This window comes from Lycorma delicatula, chromosome 1 (genome assembly GCF_047948215.1).
Source record: "Lycorma delicatula isolate Av1 chromosome 1, ASM4794821v1, whole genome shotgun sequence".
Classification (NCBI taxonomy): domain Eukaryota; kingdom Metazoa; phylum Arthropoda; class Insecta; order Hemiptera; family Fulgoridae; genus Lycorma; species Lycorma delicatula.
The window spans coordinates 22,602,392-22,622,970 of NC_134455.1; the positions used below are offsets into that span (position 1 = coordinate 22,602,392).

At 28.9% G+C, this 20,579-nt stretch overlaps 2 protein-coding genes across 2 annotated transcripts in view; both read left to right on the plus strand.

The window, feature by feature from the left end:
• LOC142317438 (dynein heavy chain, cytoplasmic-like) overlaps window positions 1–12,692 on the plus strand; it is a 28,424-nt gene extending 15,732 nt beyond the window's left edge. The window contains exons 6-11 of the mRNA XM_075354005.1: window positions 1,029–1,290; window positions 4,554–4,862; window positions 7,309–7,444; window positions 10,255–10,454; window positions 11,736–11,909; window positions 12,555–12,692. Coding sequence (XP_075210120.1) covers window positions 1,029–1,290; window positions 4,554–4,862; window positions 7,309–7,444; window positions 10,255–10,454; window positions 11,736–11,909; window positions 12,555–12,692 — 1,219 coding nt within the window. The remainder of the gene's footprint in view (window positions 1–1,028; window positions 1,291–4,553; window positions 4,863–7,308; window positions 7,445–10,254; window positions 10,455–11,735; window positions 11,910–12,554) is intronic.
• The window catches only part of LOC142317439 (dynein heavy chain, cytoplasmic-like), a 35,559-nt gene continuing 26,870 nt past the window's right edge, over window positions 11,891–20,579 (plus strand). Inside the window, exon 1 of the mRNA XM_075354006.1 lies at window positions 11,891–11,909. The gene's annotated coding sequence lies outside the window, so the exon portion shown is untranslated. The remainder of the gene's footprint in view (window positions 11,910–20,579) is intronic.

Below are 20,579 nucleotides of genomic sequence, written 5' to 3' on the forward strand. Positions count from 1 at the left end.
TTGGGGCAACACCTGCATAGAGAGTATTTTTATTTACATTTAATTATTAAGGGTATATCTCTCACCATTCATAAACAATATATTGTAATTTGGTAATAGGGAAATACCTCATATTGTTAAATATTTATAAATTTTACAATATCCTTGTGTATTATGGTCAATAAAACATAGAATATGTGCAGTCAAAAATATGGTTTTTAACCATAAGAGTTCTTACCAAATTTTATAAAATGATAGATACGAAGCTGTAAACATTTCATAAGATAAAAAAAGTGGAAATAGTAGAGGAAAGTGAATGCTTAACAATATACCTAATGAAGATTTATCATAATTGTTGGATTTATATGAATTTTTTATACACGAAAAGAAAACATAGTGAAAAAAATTAAGGATTTTAAAGGCTTAAATCAGTTAATTATGGAAACATCTCAAAAGCCAGCATATATAATTATATTTATGTACAATTGATGTGGCATGTTAATAGTCACAAACATCTTTCTTACAAACATGACATTACTGTCTTATTGATGTACAAATTAATTTTATTCTTGACGACCAACTATTATGAACGTAACAGTTTAATTTAAAAACTATTATTAATTTGAATTTAAATTAACATCTTTTAGAAAATCCCTGAAGATGGAGTAACAGCTCTGAAAGTACTAGGATTTACACTTTTAGATAGTCGGTAAGTGGAAATTTAATTTATTCAATTACATAGTAGAGGTGTTTGGAATGAATTTATTACCAAAGAAATTTTTAAACCGTACAACTTATACAAATGTTAACACATTTTAGAGATGATCTGGCTGAGTTGTTGACAAACTGTTATAGTTTTTTGTTAATGTTTATTGTTACATGTTACATCTGACATCTAATTTTCTATACTGTAAATTTATTAAATATTAAAAGACAGCTTGTTATTCAGGAGATAGGTTTCATGTACCTTATGAACACAAAAATGGGTGTGAACCGCCAGGCATGAATCCTCACATTTGTGTTTTATAATAGTTTTTGTATTGTTTTAGGGATATTGTTAAGAAGAAACGAGATGAACAAATGAAAATGGTTTGGAGAGTTTCACCATCACATAAAAGATTACAAGTTCGTATGGAACACATGAGAAGGTTTAGACATCACCATGAACAACTTAGAACAGTTATAGTGCGTGTATTGCGACCCAGTACGACGATGCATGTTATGGTAGGACAGGATGGTATTGCACCTGATGAACTGACTCGAACACCAGACCCTTTATCATTAGAGGCAGCTGATGCTAGTGCTATTGAAGTATGTATTTTAAATAGATATGTATTCTTAAAAATTTATTCGTAATTTTATTGAGTGTAGATTTGTTGAGAATGGTTTTTTTCCATAACATAGGATGTTTCTAGTCAGTTTCGAAGTTTTAATTTTTATTTCAAACTTAGTATCCCAATCTGATAGAAAGATAGTGATAATTTTAATGTGTAAGACTTTGCCCTGCTCAGTAATCTCTGTGTTTGCTATACAATCACTGTTGGGTAAAGTTAACAAAAAATAAAAGAACACACAGCTCGTATTTGCCAAAAGAAATTGGACTTTAATTAGAAAGAAAACAAATGAACATAAGTTAAATCCTAACCTTAAAAAATAAAAATAAATTATGAAATTAACATAACTTAATGATACTTAATAAATATCAGCTGAATCAACATATGAACAATGATATTAAATGAGAAAATACATGAATATACATTTTTCAAATACACATTTTGAAAATCTACAATTTAACAACGCCTGAAAACAAGAGAACATAAAACACGTTATTTACAATTATATACTTAGAAAAACAAAACATCAATAAACATAGTATGACTAGAAAACTATTGCATTACTGAAATGTGCTGCAATATTGAAAAATTAGCAATGAACAAATTTCATTTACTTAGAAAAATAAATTACAATAATTCCAGTATAAAAAAGAGTTAATTACAATATAATAACATTAAAATAAGTAATAATATAGAGTTCATATTAGTAGTAAGCTTTCTTGAAAATATAAAATTACAAAGAAGTCCAAAAACGTAACTTCACATCAGGAGTAATTTTCTTTAGATTAATATAAGAAGTAATATGAATATAGTTCATGAGTAGATAATAATTAATCTCGGCGATTAACAAGTTAAATTAGATTAAATGATAGAGTTAATTGCAATAAACATTTCAAGTAAAGGTAATTTACTTTGAGTAACTGACGTTTGAACACAAACTTTTGATGAACAACACAAAATATAATAATAGTTATCGATAGTAATATATGAAATATATTGCACATAAGTTTTATAATTCTGAAGTAGTGTTTAAATTAAAAGTAGATTTGATAAGAACGATAGTTTGCATTTAATAACCCATAAAATGGGCTACACATGAACAATGATAACATAAACGTTTAATATGAATAATAATGAATAATTTACACTTGCCTGTATCACACACAAATATTAGCAAGAGATGAACTCGTGAAAGCAAGTACATATGAATACATACAGTAATCCTAGGCGTAGTCTGTCTGCAATGGTGTATCAGGAATACACGGGTGAAACGTGGTTTAGAGGTTGAGCAGGACGTGGCGTCTCAGATTTGTAGCAATGAGGTTGGAGAAATTCTGCATCGATAAAATTGTAGTAAGCAGCTGGAGAAGATTCGGAGTCGATGGAATTGGCTGGTTTGTAGTAGATGAAGCACTTTCAGCAGAGATGTGAAATACTGGATTTGAAAATGAACTTGTTGAAGAAACGAGGCTAGATGAAAACATAGAAATCTGCGAAATTCACTAAAGCTGACGAGAAGAGCAAGAGAGAATGACCACGACGTTTATAAGTAAGAATACGATGAAAGTAATTATCACAAAGTTTGAGAGAGAAAGTCACAGTCAACTGTACATGGTGAATGTCTGATCTACTCTGCCGAAAAGATGGCGTGAATGAAAAGAGGGGAAAACCAAACCTAGGCAGTGGACAGGAGAGAGTGTGTGTAAAAAACAAGAGATGTGTGCATGTATTAGTATGGGAACGAAACAAAAAGGGAGTGTATGAGGGCAGCAATAAATAATACAAGATATGAAACACGTTGTCACTAAGATGACAGAATCGCCCATCAGACTGACGCCAGGTCTCAAACAAATATAAACAAACAGATACAAATATGACAAGTCCAATACGAAACATAGTAATAAATTTACCAAGCTTGCAACAAACAACGAGACCCAACCCTAGCTTTGAATTAATAGGAAATAACGCAACTTTACGCAATGGTGTAAACAATCACTTTATTTATAGAAGTTCCGTACAATATTATCACCGTTCTTATTATCACAATATTATCAATATTCTTATTATTGCCTTCATCTCTTAGAACTTTCATTCTTTTTTATTGCTTGGAATAATTTTCTGTACATTGGAACTTTTCTGAATGTGAGAAGTTTGGGTACTGGCTTCAGCCTTGCTGATCAATCAAAATGTAATATTAACATTAAAAAAAATCTATCCTTGTTACTAGGGTCTGAAGAATGAGAGGAATTCCGGTAGTTAATTGTTTAAGGAGTGCAAAAAATTAACTTGTTGCCAATTTACATTTTTTTAAACGGTTGACTACAATGCAATTTTGAGTAAATGTTGGATTTAAAGAAGTAGTCACATTTTTTAAATATAAATTGTAAAATTTTGGGGTAAATTCTGTTCTGTGCTTATTTCACCTTCTATGTTAACGTTTTTGCTCTGAATTAGCAGTCTTGCATTTCCTATAATTTTGGTTTCCAGATATAAACGGAAATATCCATTTTGACCATCCCTGAATCCATTTTGGCTAGTTTCGGCGTGATGTCTGTACATGTGTTTGTATGTACGTATGTACATGTATATCACACAACTCAAAAACGATTCGCTGTTGGATGTTGAAATTTTGGATTTAGAACTGTTGTAACATCTAGTTATGCGCATCCCCTTTTGATTGCAATCAACTGAACCAAAAGTGTCCAAAAAAGCCCAAAATCTAAACAAAATTGGATTTTGGACTTTTTCTTAATTGCAGTAATAAGCCCTTATTGAGAGCTTTTCAATGATATTAAGTGGTACTTATTATTGGTTCCAGAGTTACAGCTAAATAAAATTTTATAAGGAAATTTTTCCCTTTTTTAACATTTTTTTTTTAATGTATTGATTTATTAATAATTATAACCTCTCACTGAAAAAAAATTATTATGTATAATAATTAAAAAAAAAAAACTGAAAAAATATCAGAAGATTTTAATGAAATAAAATTTTATGTACCTTTCATTTAAAAAAAAGTGTATATGTAATTTATAGGTGTACAAGGAAGTCATGTGTTGTCCACAATAGTTTTTTTTTTTTGAAAATAAATCTATTTTTTCAAGTTTTAAAGAAGAGTTATGTGAAAGAAAATGGGCAACTGTTATAGTATTTAATTGTTTTAGGAGTAGAAACATGAGAGTAGGTAATATTTATATATAGACTTTTTGGAGGGAAAACTAATTTTTTTTTTTAATTTTGCAGGAAGTAAATCTTGCTTATGAGAATGTAAAAGAAGTGGATTGCTTGGATATGTCTCGTGAAGATGCAGAAGCTTGGGAGGCAGCTGTATCACGATATGAAGAACGAATTGACCGTGTTGAAGCTCGTATTACAGCTCATTTACGTGATCAACTTGGTACAGCAAAGAATGCAAATGAAATGTTTAGAATATTTAGCAGATTTAATGCGTTGTTTGTTAGACCTCATATTAGAGGTGATATTCGAGAATATCAGACACAACTTATACAGCGTGTGAAAGATGACATTGAAGCACTTCATGAGAAATTCAAGGTAAATTTATATAAATTATTTGGTCACTTTGTACTTTTGATTTTACACAGTTGTCATAATGCTCTTGAGTGTTTCTTATTTATTATTCTGGTTAAATCCTTTTGTGAAACTGTTATTTTAATGCATTTCTTATTTACTGGCATGTTTTTATCCATCCACATTAAATAATCAGACTGAATTAATTTTCTTAAATTTTTCTGTAGTTTTGATTTCTTTTTATCAGTACCTTTTTCTTGTTTTAATCCTTTAAGTCCTTTATTTAATTTCCTCAAGGTTCAGTCAAGCAGTTTCATCTTAAAATTTGTAACTGAAAAATTTATAACATACATTTTGAGTATTGTATTATTTCTAATGACACTGACTAATGCACCTTAGCTATTATGAACAAACAGTATCCATTAAATCATAGATTGTAAAATGTATACCAAAATTATTGGGTTACATCTTTTTCTGTTGGCACTTTATGCTGTTTACTCTATATTGTCCTTTTTTAATTGATTGGTCATGTTTTAACATTGAAGAAACTAAAATTTAGTTGGAGAATGAAGAACATCCTGGAATGAGGGATGACAGAGGTTTGCAATGTAGATCGATTTTAGTTTTAGTATATAATGTTTTTTTGCATGATGATGTGGTTGTGTTTTGTTTAAAGATTGCTGATGACTGTACAAAATATAAACAACTAACTCGTGCTGCATTTGAATCTGGAGGATGGCTTAATGAGGATATATTTCAATGATGAAGGCAATGTGACTTACATTGCAGGAAAGTTCTGTATAAGTAATAAAAAAACCCGTACACAATAACGCAATCACTATATTTTATTTATTTTTAACCAATAAATGCTTACTATATTTTTACTTAATTACACGCCCGCATCTGAATATCCTGCTGGTGATTTACTTAAATAAATTGTTTTAACAATTAACAAACCAAGATTTGTTCTGCATACTGTTAAGTTTAGCGGATATATATATATATATATATATATATATATGCAGGCAAGTTGACTCATAATGCAATTGTAGTCAGTTGAGTTATGGACCCCCCTAACAGAAGGTTCAGTGCATGCTTTGGTTAGTGGAGTTTCAATCACTTACATGTGTTCAACAGCATGTATGAATGGAGTATCAGTCCTCCTATTTTCAAGTTTATTCATCAATGGGATGTGACTTAAAGAGGACTGGAGGCTTGGTTTCACAACCTGGAAATCATGAAAATGTTTGTTGGTAACAAGACTGTGGATTGTGAATGCTATGTGTTCACCAACAGTCCTGGAAAGTCAATTAGGTGGCTAGTTATGAACTGCAAAGTGCTCGTTCCACTGTTTACAGCATTATTCATAAGTGGCCCAATTTGCAGGCGTAGTTACAATTCTTTCATCATGTTAAACCAAATAATCCTTGCTTACGTTATCAGTTTGCTGCAGAGGTATGCCCCTTTTTGAAAACAATTCTAATTTATGTTGTTATTTAGTGATATGGAAATATTTTTTACTTGTGGGAAAGTTAACAGATGCAATTGTCAAATTTGTGGTACTGAATACTCCCATACAGTAATCAAAAATGAAAGGGACACACTGAAATCAATGTCTGGTTTGGACTGCACATAAATGGTGCTATCGGTCTGTTTTTTTTCTTCATGGAGCCCACAGTAACAGGACGCACGTAGCGTGACATGCTTGAGAATTTTGTTGTTTCTCAGATTTCTTTAGGATTTAGTTCCAACAAGATGGTCCTACACCATATTTTCACCTAGGTGTTTTCGTGTCTTTCCCTGGATGTTGAATCAGACGAGGAGGATCAAACTGCATGGCTATGTAGATCTCCAGATATCATTCCTTTGAACTTCTTTGCTTGGGGATTTATTAAAAGTTGTGTGTACCAAAGAAAAGTTAGAGATTTGGATAATTTAAAACAGAGAATTGTTGAAGCTGTTTGTCTAATAACACGGCAGATGCTCCTAAATACCTGGCAAGAGTTAGATTATCATCTAGATGTCTGTTGAGCTACAAAAGGTGTACACATTGAACTTGACTACCTACATTATAACTTTCTTAGTTGCTGTGTTTATTAAAAAAAATTATTAAATTATATTATCTGGTTTTCTTAATATAAGCTGTTACTTTTAGATACCTTTAGCCTGGATACCGTGTATTTATAGTAGCCAAATGGTTCAGCTTTCTTATCTTTTCTTTTAAGTATACTTATTTTTTAATAACAACGGTACAATAGATGCACTCAAAACTTTTAAACATTTTCAGGTCATTAAATTAACATTATTTGTATTTTATTATTATACTAACATTAATTGAATTTTGTTTATTATTGAAAACTGTTCTACAGTAGATATCTACTGTATCTACTTCTAAGAGTTTCATTTTGTAGGTTATTGTATTGTTAATAACCTACATTATTGTTATTAACGCTACATTCTGTTTAAACAGGTCCAATATCCACAAAGTAAGAGCTCGAGAATGAGTTTTGTTCGGGATTTACCACCTGTGGCTGGTTCTATTATTTGGGCAACACAGATTGACAGACAATTAACTGCTTATCTTCGTCGAGTTGAAGATGTTCTTGGTAAGAATGAGAATTAATTTTATGATGTGAAAAATTCCATCCCCATTTCCCAATTTGATGACCTAGATTGCTATTAAATATGGACCATTTTATCATAAAAATAAATTTAAAAATATTCATCATTTTATGAATATCAGTTTGTTTAATTCATGAAAAATAGTTTGTAAATATTGCATGAGACTGAGTTCTGTGTTCTGGGATGTTTACCATGTATTAGCATAGCCACCAGCTTTATGTTGCACAGCTCATTGCAGAGTATATAATGAAATGTTACTTTAGTCATAGTATTGGTAAGTTGCAAATTATGTAGTCAACATTTCTAAGCATACGGTATTCTAGTAAGAAGTATTTTGATCTTTTACTTTTTTAAATAATTAAAAAACTATCTAATAATGTACTATAAGTATATTACTTGGATGAAAATATGAGCTTTGAAATGTATACAAGATTCAAACATTTCCCGGAATTACCTTATAAAGTTTAAAACAGTAATAATTATAAAAAAAATTTTTGGTTTTATTTTGGCAGCATTCATAATATGAGTTATCTGCATCATGATTAGTGATGAGTTAATTGTGATTAGATCACAATCAACTGCATTTTCCCTGTTTCACATACAACAATATTGGAGAGCTGTTAGTTTTGTATCATGGAGATGTGTCATTGTGTATTTTCTATGATCCAGCTTCAGTTGTTAGAGTGGAAATCAACATTACCTTTATGGTCACAGAAATTTTGTTTAGTTAAGAGACAAAGAGAAAGTTCAGTTGGAAGTTTTTTTTTGATTTGCTGGGCATTATTCTATACAAGTTCATTCCTGATAGGCAGACAGTGAACAAGAAAATGTATGTCGATATTCTTATTCATTTGTGGGCAGCTGATCTCAAATTGGGTTCCAGGAATGTTTCTAACAAATTTATAGACTTTTGAAAAGTGATGTAGCTACTGAAAGAAACTGCTTTGAAGGAAATGTGCTGTAAAACTTTTCCATGTAAACAATTTAAAAAAAAAGACAAATTCCAGGAAATGTTTTGAACATACCTCATATTTTTTACGAAATATGTTTCATTTCTGTAAATAAAACAGTTCTTGTAGTTGTATAAATTTGACCAGAGTTTGTGTAACAATGGCTTTATCTTTTCTTTTATTATATTAATGGTTATCCATTAGTAATGCAATAACTTATAAGTCACAACATATATTTAAATGATACTTGTTACACTGAATATTTTTTTTAACAGAATTTTCACATTGCTCATATTTTTTTCTTTTGTTACTTACATAACCTAACAGTTCAGAAGGATGCCATATGCAAGAACATCCTTTAAACTAGTTTTTAAAAAAAATATGTGAACAGTCTTCATTCTGTAGAGTTATGTTCTTATTGAAGTGCATCGATGACAACACACATAAATACAGTACTCAAACCTATTTTCTTTACAATATAAATCATGAAATTTCCACAATTAACAAAAGAAACACACTAGTGTCAGCTTGGAAAAGATTTTAGCCTTTCAGCCTACCCCAAAAGCTTGGTTCGTTTTTCTGACAAGTTCAAATTCCAAATATAATTTAATTCATCTTGAGTTATCAGATGATGAAGTTCATGGAAGAGAAATCCGCTTTAAAAGTACGATCATTTTGCTCCTCAGCTTGAATTACAGTGTCTACGTCATATTCCGATTCATCTTCTAAATTTAGAAGTGTTAGAGGATGTGGTACAGATAAGTCCTTACCATAAGGGACTAGCCTTATAGCAGACGACATATTTTGGGTACCGTACTGTGTGTTTGGGTTTACTACATACTCCTTTTAGCTTTGTAATGCAGAATTTACAGTCTGAAAAATGATCTTGTGGTTGACACTACACCATCAATATGAAAAACTCATGTGCTGATTATCCCTAGTCCAGTCTATCAAACATTTCACACAGCTTGAAAGCAGGTGTGAGGCGTCCAGCCCTTACTTTGATCCCTCAGCTTTATAGCCAAAATAAAGTTCATAACATTTTTTAACTAGTGTCTTCAAAATTTGTCATTGTTCTTTAAACGCCAAATCGATACACATATAACAGAAAAAAATTGTCCAGATTATTTATGCACTTTCTTGGCATATTCATTCGCTAACAACGCTCTTGACACTATCACAAAACAGAATGAGGCCACACTAGAGTGCATACATAGCAAATGTTTAAAAAAATACTTATATAAATACAAAATACTTACATCTTAATTATATGATTCAGAAAACTGCTCTGTGCTGGCATGTCGATACCTACAATTAATGAATCGTCATGCATATTGCCTTCATAATGTTATATTTATACCCCGTGTTTTGTTAGAAATTATTTAAAGTATTTTTTCATAGATATAAGTTATTCCTAAAAAAATAAGTAGTTTCTGCAAAAGTAATTCTTAAAAAATGTTTTATCACACAAATCTAGAAATTCCAATTGCATTTTTGAATTCAACGTAAAATGTTACATTAGTAACAATAAAACTTTCATGTGCCAGCGATTGAATTTATTAGTTAGTATAATGTATTATTGTTAAAAGTGGCAGTATGGTACCAATGGATAGATGTTACACTTTATTTAAAATATTTTGAGTATTATTTCTTAGTAATGCACAAAACTGCTGAAATATATTACTGATGTAATTAACATAAACTGTTAGTATGAAAAGCACCTGAAGTGAATAATTAGACTCTATAGAATTACTGTCTGAAGTGTAACAGTGTAGATATGTATGTTGGTTTATATATATATATCATCCAATGATAATTGTTTTAAATTTTTTTATTGTTAACAGGAAAAGATTGGCAAAACCACATAGAAGGTCAAAAATTAAAAGCAGATGGTGACAGCTTTAGGCTAAAATTAAATACACTAGATATATTTGAAGATTGGGCTTGTAAAGTTCAGCAAAGGAATCTAGGAGTTTCTGGTCGCATATTTGCAATTGAAATTACTCGTTCATGTACTGGCAGAGGAAATGTATTAAAACTCAGAGTAAGTTATACCTTCAATTTTTTTTTACGATGGATTCTAAATTTACATATTAAAATACTATAGTATTCACCATTGCTTATTAATTGTAAACATAACATAAAACATTGTAAATATATTTATCTGTAATTACTTACATTTACATATTAACATGGATAGATTACTCAGAATTACTCTTTAATTACCCATTGTGTATTTTCTTAAATAGGTTAAAAATTACTGAAAATTACAAAAATCATTTTGGAACTGTTGGCCAGCAAGGAAGGTTTTAAGACACAAACACAGAACAGTCATTTAGTGCAAGGTCTGGGCTGTAGAGGGGGATAATCAAACTGTTTCCAGCTAAAGATTGTGAGGAGATGTGTTGTGGTGGTAGCATATGGGCAAGCATTGTTGTGAATCAACATAATATCCTGAGTAAGCAATCCACAGTAATTGTTCTCCATTGCATGACAGTTTTTTCAGTGTTTCACTACAGACATCTTTACTGATTATAAAGCCTTGAGGCAAGGAGTTGACAAGTAAAACTTTTTTTGTCATTGTGACAAAGTGATCTTCCAGGCTGGCATTTTGTCTTTTTGTACAATAAAATTCTGGCATTTGGTCTTTCTGCACAATGAAGTTCTTATTCCAAAGATTGTGGTTTTTCTTTTAGACATTATATACATCACCATTAGTGACTATACGACTCAACAAGTCATCTTGTTCTCTGTACCTAGTCAAAAATTCCAATGTGCTGCCCATCTGTTATCGTAAGCATCTTAGATACCCAGTGATTATGTGATTCAGTACAGCCCAGCAGGCATATATTTTTCAATAATTCAATATTTTGTGTGAACATGAATGTGAAATTTCAGAAAAATTCATGGAAGAGATGAGAGGTGAATCTGTTCTCTTTGTTTTATTAATTGCGCGCATCAAATAGTCAGAAATCAAAGATGATCGCCTGCTCCATTCAACTTTGTGTGTGTTATCTCATCCTTCATTTAACAATCATACCCGTTGCACTCATTACATCTTTTCCATAAATGCCACAATCAGTTTAATGTTCCTTGCGTTTAAAATTGATCAGAGATCGAATGTGACCTAAATGTACACTAAGAAACTTACAGGGGCTAGACAGCTGAATAAAGAACGGTATCAATCATCTTCTAACATATCAGTCGACTCAGCACACACGCCTAGAATCGTGATTATAGCACTGTGGTGCCAATATTTAGAAATATGACTTTATTATTATTATTATTAGTATTATTTGTTTATATATTTAATTTCTAATTTTAGGTAAACTTTCTACCAGAAATAATTACACTATCAAAAGAAGTTTGTAATTTAAAAAATCTTGGATTCCGTGTTCCACTTGCTATTGTTAACAAGGCTCACCAGGCTAATCAGTTGTATCCATTTGCTATTTCATTAATAGAAAGCGTACGAACTTATGAACGAACTCTAGAAAAGGTATGTGTGGTTTATTTTTGTGATTAGCGATTTATTTTGGTTAATTTTTTAAATATGTTTTTTTTTTTACAAAGTTATTTTGCATAATTAGAAATTATATAGAATTATTTTGCATATGTTTTTATTCATGAATTTACATAATTACCGTGATTGTTTTTTCAAAGTTTGTTTAACTTGTATGTGTTTGACTATTCTTTTTAAGTAACTATAGTTTAGAATCTTAAAATTGAATGATTTAAAAAAAGGACTGTGACAATATTTTTTTTATTGAGATTTTCGTGAATGTGATGTACTTTGTTTTTGATTAAAATAATCTTTTATTTGACTTTTTTGTACTAATCTCTTTGTATTCTACTTGTTATTTCAGTAGTATTTTTCTAAATTTGTGTGTGTGTGTGTGTGTGTGTGTGTGTGTTTGTCAATATTACTTTTCTTTGTATTTTCAGTCATAAATCAGTTTTATTTATATGTTGATTTATAAATTAAATGAATTATTTATCTGTTATTCGTTAAAAATGTTTTAAGGAAGTTTGTGAATACTGAGGTAAGAAAATATAGTCTTAAATGTAATCTTAAATGCTGCTATCTGTGTTACTGTAATCTGGTATGATATGTTCAAAAATTTTAAATATGATTTGAACCTAGTTAAGATTGATATTAGTTAATGAATGCGGTTGCATTACATTACTATTGTGTAGTACTCAAGTCTCTTATGAGTATGTAACCAAGGGTGTTGTGATAATGCTCAGGTCATTTGCTACTTTAATTGAAAAGACTTTATGAATATGTTCACCTTTTATCTAAATAAGAATTTTTCTGCAGCAAATGGATTGAGTTATGAGGTTCTTTTTTATTTTATGTAGGAGGTATTGTTTTCACTTTTTCATAGTTTCATTATTTTGATAATTATAGCATTATGATAAAAATCTTAATGTCATTGTAACATTTAAAGTATTTTTTTAAGTGCGTATTCAAGAAAATTAGTCGGAAAAAAGTTTTCAAACTTTCCAGAGTCATACCCTGTTCTGATTAGCAGTTACTTTATTGTGTTTCAATACATTCTTTTTCAGTTTTTTATCAAAATGAAAAGTTAGTTCTCTTTCTGTTTCTTGTAACCAGTTTTTTTTTCATCTCATGGCAGTGATTTCTGGTATTTTCATTTTGATTGATTTTTCTATAACCATTATACTTCTTCTCCCAGAATTATAGTACTTTTCACTCTTTCTTTTTTCCTATTTGTCTTAATTCAAATCTTTGAATTGCTTTACAGTACTTAAAACATTTTGTTGTCTCATGTATTCTTTGACTTGGATTTTTGTGAAATAAATCCATAAACTGTTCCATTAAATTTTTAGTTAAATTTATTGCATTTTATTAAACTGTCTCTATGATGATGTATTCACTTTTTTTTGCAATATTTGTAAAAATTTTTTATTGTTTAATACTCCAGTACTCTATGCTGGTTTTTAATTCATTCGGAAAGAAAACAGGATATGTCCAATTTTTCTTCTGTTTAATAAAGTCATCCTTTCATTAGTATTAGTTTATTTTAATTTTTGCACTGATGATAACATTAACATAGACAGATATTGTTAGATGTAATCTAGATTTCTAGTGAAGAAAAACGTAGAAATGAAAAATAACATTGTTAGATAAATTAATGGAATAATAAATGTGCTAAATAAATAAATGCTAATTTAAAAAGAAATAATTGTCAGAACATTCAGTGAAACTGCATCTGTGTGTGTCTAGCGTTTATTAAGTATAGGAATCAGTAAGAGAGGGATAGTTTGGTTTTACCATTAAAATTTTTGACTGTATAGTGATCCTAGAAAATTGAGCTTCTGATGAAAGTACTACTTAAGTTATTTAAATTCCAAAATTTTAAATCGGTTGAAATAGGGGTTGGGGAGTATCCAACATTATTTCTTAACAATTTTCACCTCGTATCTAAAAAATTTATTGACTAAAGAAATTGAAATTTTCACTAAGTTTTGGGTTATATGTAGCCGTATATATCCCAGTTTTGGCCAGATTTTGACCCCATCAGACAAGAGTCATCTTATTACCCGTATATTTTTCTTGTTATATTTTTCCTCCCTACAGGCTGTTCTGAAAGGCCAAATTAAGGGGCTGATTCAGAAAATCAACAGTAAACAGAAATGTTTGTTTGGACAAAACCCTTAATCTAGCTCTATTTTTCCTCTACTTGCAAATTTGTTTTTTCAATAAAAATTTGTCTTTGGAACGGATGAAAATATTTTAATGAAATTTGGTATTTGTGAACTCAACACAAATTTTCTGCAAAATATATACATTTAAAAATTTTACCTTTGAAAATTCCAAAATAGCAGCTATTAAATTTAAAAAAAAATTAATTTAAAAAATTGAAACTAATGCATTTATATATAAAACTATTATTTATGAATTCAACTTTTTTAATCCAAAAATTATTTTATCAAATAATGTTATCAGATGAATTGTTGATTATCTAAATATTGTTGGAGAATGCATGTTTGAATTTATATTTGAGATTTGTAACTTCACATTTGTATCATTCATACTTTATCAGTTGTATCTTCACAACAAAGAGCTCCTCTATATACCAATTTTTATGGTTAGTTGTAATTGGCTTCATTTTCTTCTCGTGTTAATTATTTTACACAGCATAGACTTTGTTAAATAATCTATACAGATAATAATAGTATGATTATTGGTAGGTCATATTCACAAATAAAGCCCATCAGGGCTAACATCATAAGGTCATATTCACAATCATGAGACAGTTTTGTCAAAATTTTATGTGGTTTACCTTGTAGGAAACAAGACTACAAAGAAAAAAATTAGTAGGTTAGAAATTATTGTCATGTTAATTATTATTGATTGAAAAGTTGCTGCTTGTATTTTTTTAATAGATAAAAATTGATGTTGACCCATACTCTTAATAATTTTGTTTCAAACTTTTTTTATAAAGGATTTAGGACATATTCAAAGAAGCCTACCTTTTTTCTTCTATTTTTTTTCTCTTTTTTTCTCTAAAATTTTAATGTACGCCTTTCTTGGTTGTTACGAATGTTTTGGTTAGAATTTGTTTGAGTTTTATGATTATGTAAGTAGGGATAAAAGATGTATTTAGAGATTGTGTTGACGTAAACTTAATATTGCTGTGCATCTCTTTAACTGATTCTTTGTTTTTGGAGATGATTTAGATCGGGTTTCTTTACAAGAAGAATTTGAGTTTTAATATCTACATATTAGAAATCATCTGAGAATTTTTATAGATGATGTCTGATTATATAACTTTATGATCAAGTGTTGTATCTGAAGCTTTGCTTACTTTTTTCAAGTAATGTTCTGATATTATTTATAACTTTTTATAATTATTATGATTGATTAGTTTATTATTATATCAGTGAGTAAAATTTTTTATTAATAATATTTTGATTTTAATTAAAATTATATTTAGTTAAACTTTTGTAACTCAAAAGTCGAATAAAAACATTTAAGTTAATAAAATTTCAATTTTTTATAATACTGCTAAAGTTTTTTTTTCTAAAGTTTTATAATATTGCCCAGTGATACAATATTGTTCCACAGGTCTAATTTGTAATGAGAAACTTTATATAGAGTACTATACAAGTGAAAATTTTGTATGCTAAAACTTTACTGTTCTCGTCTTTGTTGGGCAGTCAATAGATGTCTTGTGTACATGTAAAATACAGTAACACAGAAAAACACAAAAGAAAAAATGTAAGTTATATTGTATTCCATAACAAATACAGTGACTATGAAGAGACTCAGCTTTAAATGATCTGTATCAGGTAAACAAATTAATGGAACTGAACTATGTGCAGTAATTTTTTGTTATACTCTGCCTATGATGATATCTTGTATTGAAAAACAAATACATAAATTTTAAAAAAATGTTTGTTAAACTTAATTAGAGCAAGAAACAAGCCAGACTATACAGCATATTTTTTTCATTGCCAACTTCTCCAAAGAAGCAGCTCCCCAAGTACACAAATCCCAGCAATTAATGATACAAGGAAATCAGAATTTTTTCATAGTAAAATTAACTGTGTATTCATTTCAGAAGTTTATTGATAATATTTGTATCTTGGTAAACACTTAGATGGAATTAAATATTAAGTTTTAGTTCCAAAAAAATTTGAGTTAGCTGTTTATTATATTTATACGTAAGGAAGTTTTACTTTATAAAGAGAAGAGAGAGAAGTAAAATAGATTGAATAATCAAGGTTTAAGTTGATGAAATTTAAATTTTACATACACATACAGATACATATGTGTGCGAATACAGGCATGTGCCCGCACACATACACACACACCACATTCACTCATTTACTCACTCTCTTTGGCCTACATTATTTGAAAAGCTGATATCAATCAAAATATAAAATATACTATTATTTATAAATATCTACATTTGTATAAAATTAAATTACTTGTAAATTAGTTACGGTAGTGTAAATACAGTGAAACCTTGATAGTATTTATGAATCAATTTTTGGTTTATAATTCTTTGTTGTGTTTTATTTTGTTGGGATAATCTTTGATTAATTTGGTTTTAATAAAATTCTTTAATTATTTGTGATTTTAATGTAGTAACTACCCTACTGGCAAAGAGATTATACATTGAAATTTAAAATAAAGTTCATCCATGATAGGCTTGGCTTACAAAATAAACTTTTTCAAAATTATTTCACTTATGTATACAAGGTAATCAAATTTATCTCTTTCAAATTAGTACATTCCATTTTTAATGGACTACTCCCAGCATTTTTCCATTCTTCATGCATTCTAGTTGTATGGAATAGCCTGCACATTCTGTAGCAGATATTTTTAATTTTATTCCATGATCTGGAAATGGCATCCTTTCATGATGGTTTTCATTTTTGGGAATGGAAAGATGTCTGCAGGTGGTAAATCAGGCAAATACAAGGCAGTAAGATGTGACAGTTCTGTTATGGTTTGCCAAAAACTCCAAACTAAAGAGCAGTTAGTGCACAATAACATTTTTATTTTTCAACATCTGTGCTTTGTTTCTCTATGCTTTAGGCCTCTTATTTTTCACTGATTTTCTCTAATTTCACATTACTTTGAAACAAAATCCTTTAATGATCTTTTGACCACATAGAATGCACACTGGAAGAAAATGTGTCACATTGGCAAAATATAATAAAAGAAATGACTGAGAAATTTTTTTCTGAATTGTTAACTGGTTATTGGAAGCAGTCCTGTGAGAACATAACTTAGAAATAGAACAGAATTATTACGAGATTGACAGAGTTGTTGACATACAAAACTAAAAGATTTATGATAATGAAAACAATGATGGTAGCACCAGTCAGTGTCAGTTATCAGTGACAATGATATTGACATAGATAGGAGTGAGAGGCTAAATTAAAATAAAAAAAACCTTACAGTGGTCTCATGTGCATTTTTGTTGGCATTCCTTGTATCTATCCACTGATCCAACAATCCATCTCCAGCCAGCGCGTCAACTTAGCTTTCTAAACTTTGATGAATAAAAGGATGTTTTTCTTGTGTGCAAAATATTACCTTTTAGTTTAAACCATGTTATAACAACCCGTTATATATATTTTGAATTGTGTACCTTTTATTTGTTTTGTAAATTTTCTAATAATTTTTATGTATACTAATTGTAATATTTTCTGTGATATTTTATACGTTGTATTTGCATGTGTGTATAAGTATAGTCATATGTTTATCTATATGTAAAGATTTTGGTGGTGATGTGAAATTTGTGTGGGTTTGCTATTTTTATGTGAAAAAGTGAATGGTTATGTTATCAATATTATAAAACTTTAAGATGTTGGTAGTTAATGTATTTTTAACAGCATTATTTCTGATTGATCCTTACTTAGTCATCTTAAAGCTTTCTAGCTGTAAGAAATACCTACACAAAGCAAACCCAGTTAGGATATTTTATAATTGAAGTTTGGGTTGGTTGATTTACAAAGATGTAACAGGCTTTTTGCCTAATATATATTGATAGCAAAGGTCTAATTTTATGTTCTTTAAGTTTAGGTTATTAATGTGTTTTGTATTATTATTAAACACTTTGTAATTAATCATTTGATTAGTGCACTGCATGTTGACATTTTTTATCTAATATGCAAGTTGCTCAGAATTTGTTTCCATAAAAAAATGCAGTGTGTCATGATAATATTTTAGTTGTAAGCAGATCTATGTTATGATAATAGTAATGGTGTAAATAATGGTAAAAAAAAGTTAGTAGTTTTCTGTTTTTATTATAATATTTGTAGACTCTTAACATGAATGATTGATTATATTAGGTCCAAAATATTATTATTTTATTTTTAATTATTAAAAGCTGCAAATAAACAATTTATAAATAAGCTGTTTTTTCATTAAAATTTAAAATTTTTGTATGGGAAAGTTATAGGCTAATTCTTGACAAATTTATTATTTTTCTTTGTGAAATGAAGAATACATATTTCAATCATAATAATATTATCTTTATATTTTAAATATCTTCAGATGGGTGTCATTATAACCATACTGCAATAAATTTTGATTTATATACATATACAGGCGTATAATTTTTATCTCTTTTAATAATGTGTCTGTCTCACCCTGATTCTTATATATGCAACATAAGTTTCTTGCCTTATAAACGCATTGTTGTTTTGACAGAGATGTGTTTTTTATAAATAAAGTTTATTTTTCTTAAGTCCTTCAAATGTTTTCCTTTTTTTCCAAACTATTTTAATTAATTTAATGTTTGTTTATTTATAACTTAGGAAAGAATTAAATATTTGTTCTTTTGCGGTGCTTGTGTAAATACAATTGTTTATAGTGGTCGCCATGAAATATGAAGTTTGTGTTTAAACTATTCTATCTTGGTTAAAACAAAATTACACAATAAAAATGAAGGTATCATTGGAAATTGCAATTATTTTTGTGTTAACTGCCCGGCTGATTTTAGTTACCATCATTCATTTGAAAATTAGGGATGTACAACATTTGTAGCAACACATGATTGTTTCTCGATAATTATAATTAAGATTTAGCCCAAAACTATTATTATTTATTGTACAGGTTTCAAGTAAATTCATCACGCTTTGGTTAACATTGGTGTAGAAAAAATAAATTTCTGCATAATCAGGCATCATTTTGTAGAATTCATATTTGTAGTATCTGAATTCATAAACATTCACGTTTTACGGTGAGGATTATTTACAGGATCATAAAAATCTATTTAAAAATATGGCATTATATGATGAACTGAAGAAGCCATCCGAGTGAGCGGTACAGTTTCAACAACTGTGTAATATATTCTGTTTGTGTTTTATTCATGAATCCTTTACATCACTACATGTGTTAATCGGTATTTATTTTAATTATATTATTACAATTGTGTTCATTTCAAGTCATGCATGAAATAAAAAGGGCCTTACTTTAGGTTTATGGAACAAGTAATAAAATGATAAATAACTAATAAAAATAATGAAATTGTTAAAAATACAGTTGTTTTTAACCGTTGTTTTCATATTTAATTATTATTATTCAAATACTGTTGAAGTCCTAATAGAATTAAATGTATGCCCCTATTCACAGATAAGAGCTTGTTGTGCGATACCAGGTAATGTTATAGTAGGATATTGTTATAATAAATTGTGTAATGTTTACTGATATGATTTTAATGGCGTTTTGTATTCTGTTATTCTTTTTATACAAATGAGTCTTTGATAGAAATATTTTGAGTAGTAAAAATAAAAATATATGGAAATAACACCAACAGTAATAATAATAATAATAATAAAATAGAATTTACATTTGTAATAGTATTTACAAATATTATAATTTATAATATTAACAAAGTATAAAGTAAACTGATGAAACTGTGTGAATTTAATATTAAACCATGCCTGCATGTCACTGGTCTGTATAGGAACAAATAGGGTGCATGCTCAACTACTAGTTGCAACTGCTTTTTTAATGATTATTTCATACCTTTCCCACCTCAATTAAAAGCTTGATATTAAATACTTTGTTTTCAAAGTACAGTCATCTTATTCAAATTGCTTCAATGATTACAACGATGTGTTTTTCCCTGTAAAATATTGATTGAAACTAAAGATAAGGTTGTCTTGTAAAAAACGCTCTGCACGCTTAAATAATTGTAGTTTTGGGCTAAATTTAAATATAATTATTGAAAAACAATTGTTTAGTCTACCTCCAAAAGTAGAAAATTTTTATGTTGATCGGTTTTGATTTTAGAGTAATTCAAAGTTGATGTCAAAAAAAGTGAAAAAAATCCTGATTTTTCCTCTTTTCATGTCTCTAATTTTAAGCAAAGGATGGCAAATAATATTGGCCCAATCCAGTTAGCATAAAAATAATTGCAGTTTCCAATGATACCTCCATTTTTATTGTGGGATTTTTTTTTAACCGAGATACATTAGTTTAAAAACGAGCTCCATCTTTTGTGGCAACCACTGTAATTGTATTTATACATCTATCAAAAGCATTACTGTATAATATATATTATAGTACTGTATATTGCATTGTTCAGAGTTGTTGTTTTTTGTTATCATGAATTTCTCATAAAAAATAAACCAATCTATTTTCGTTAATTAGAAATATCTGTAGCTTTAAGTATGC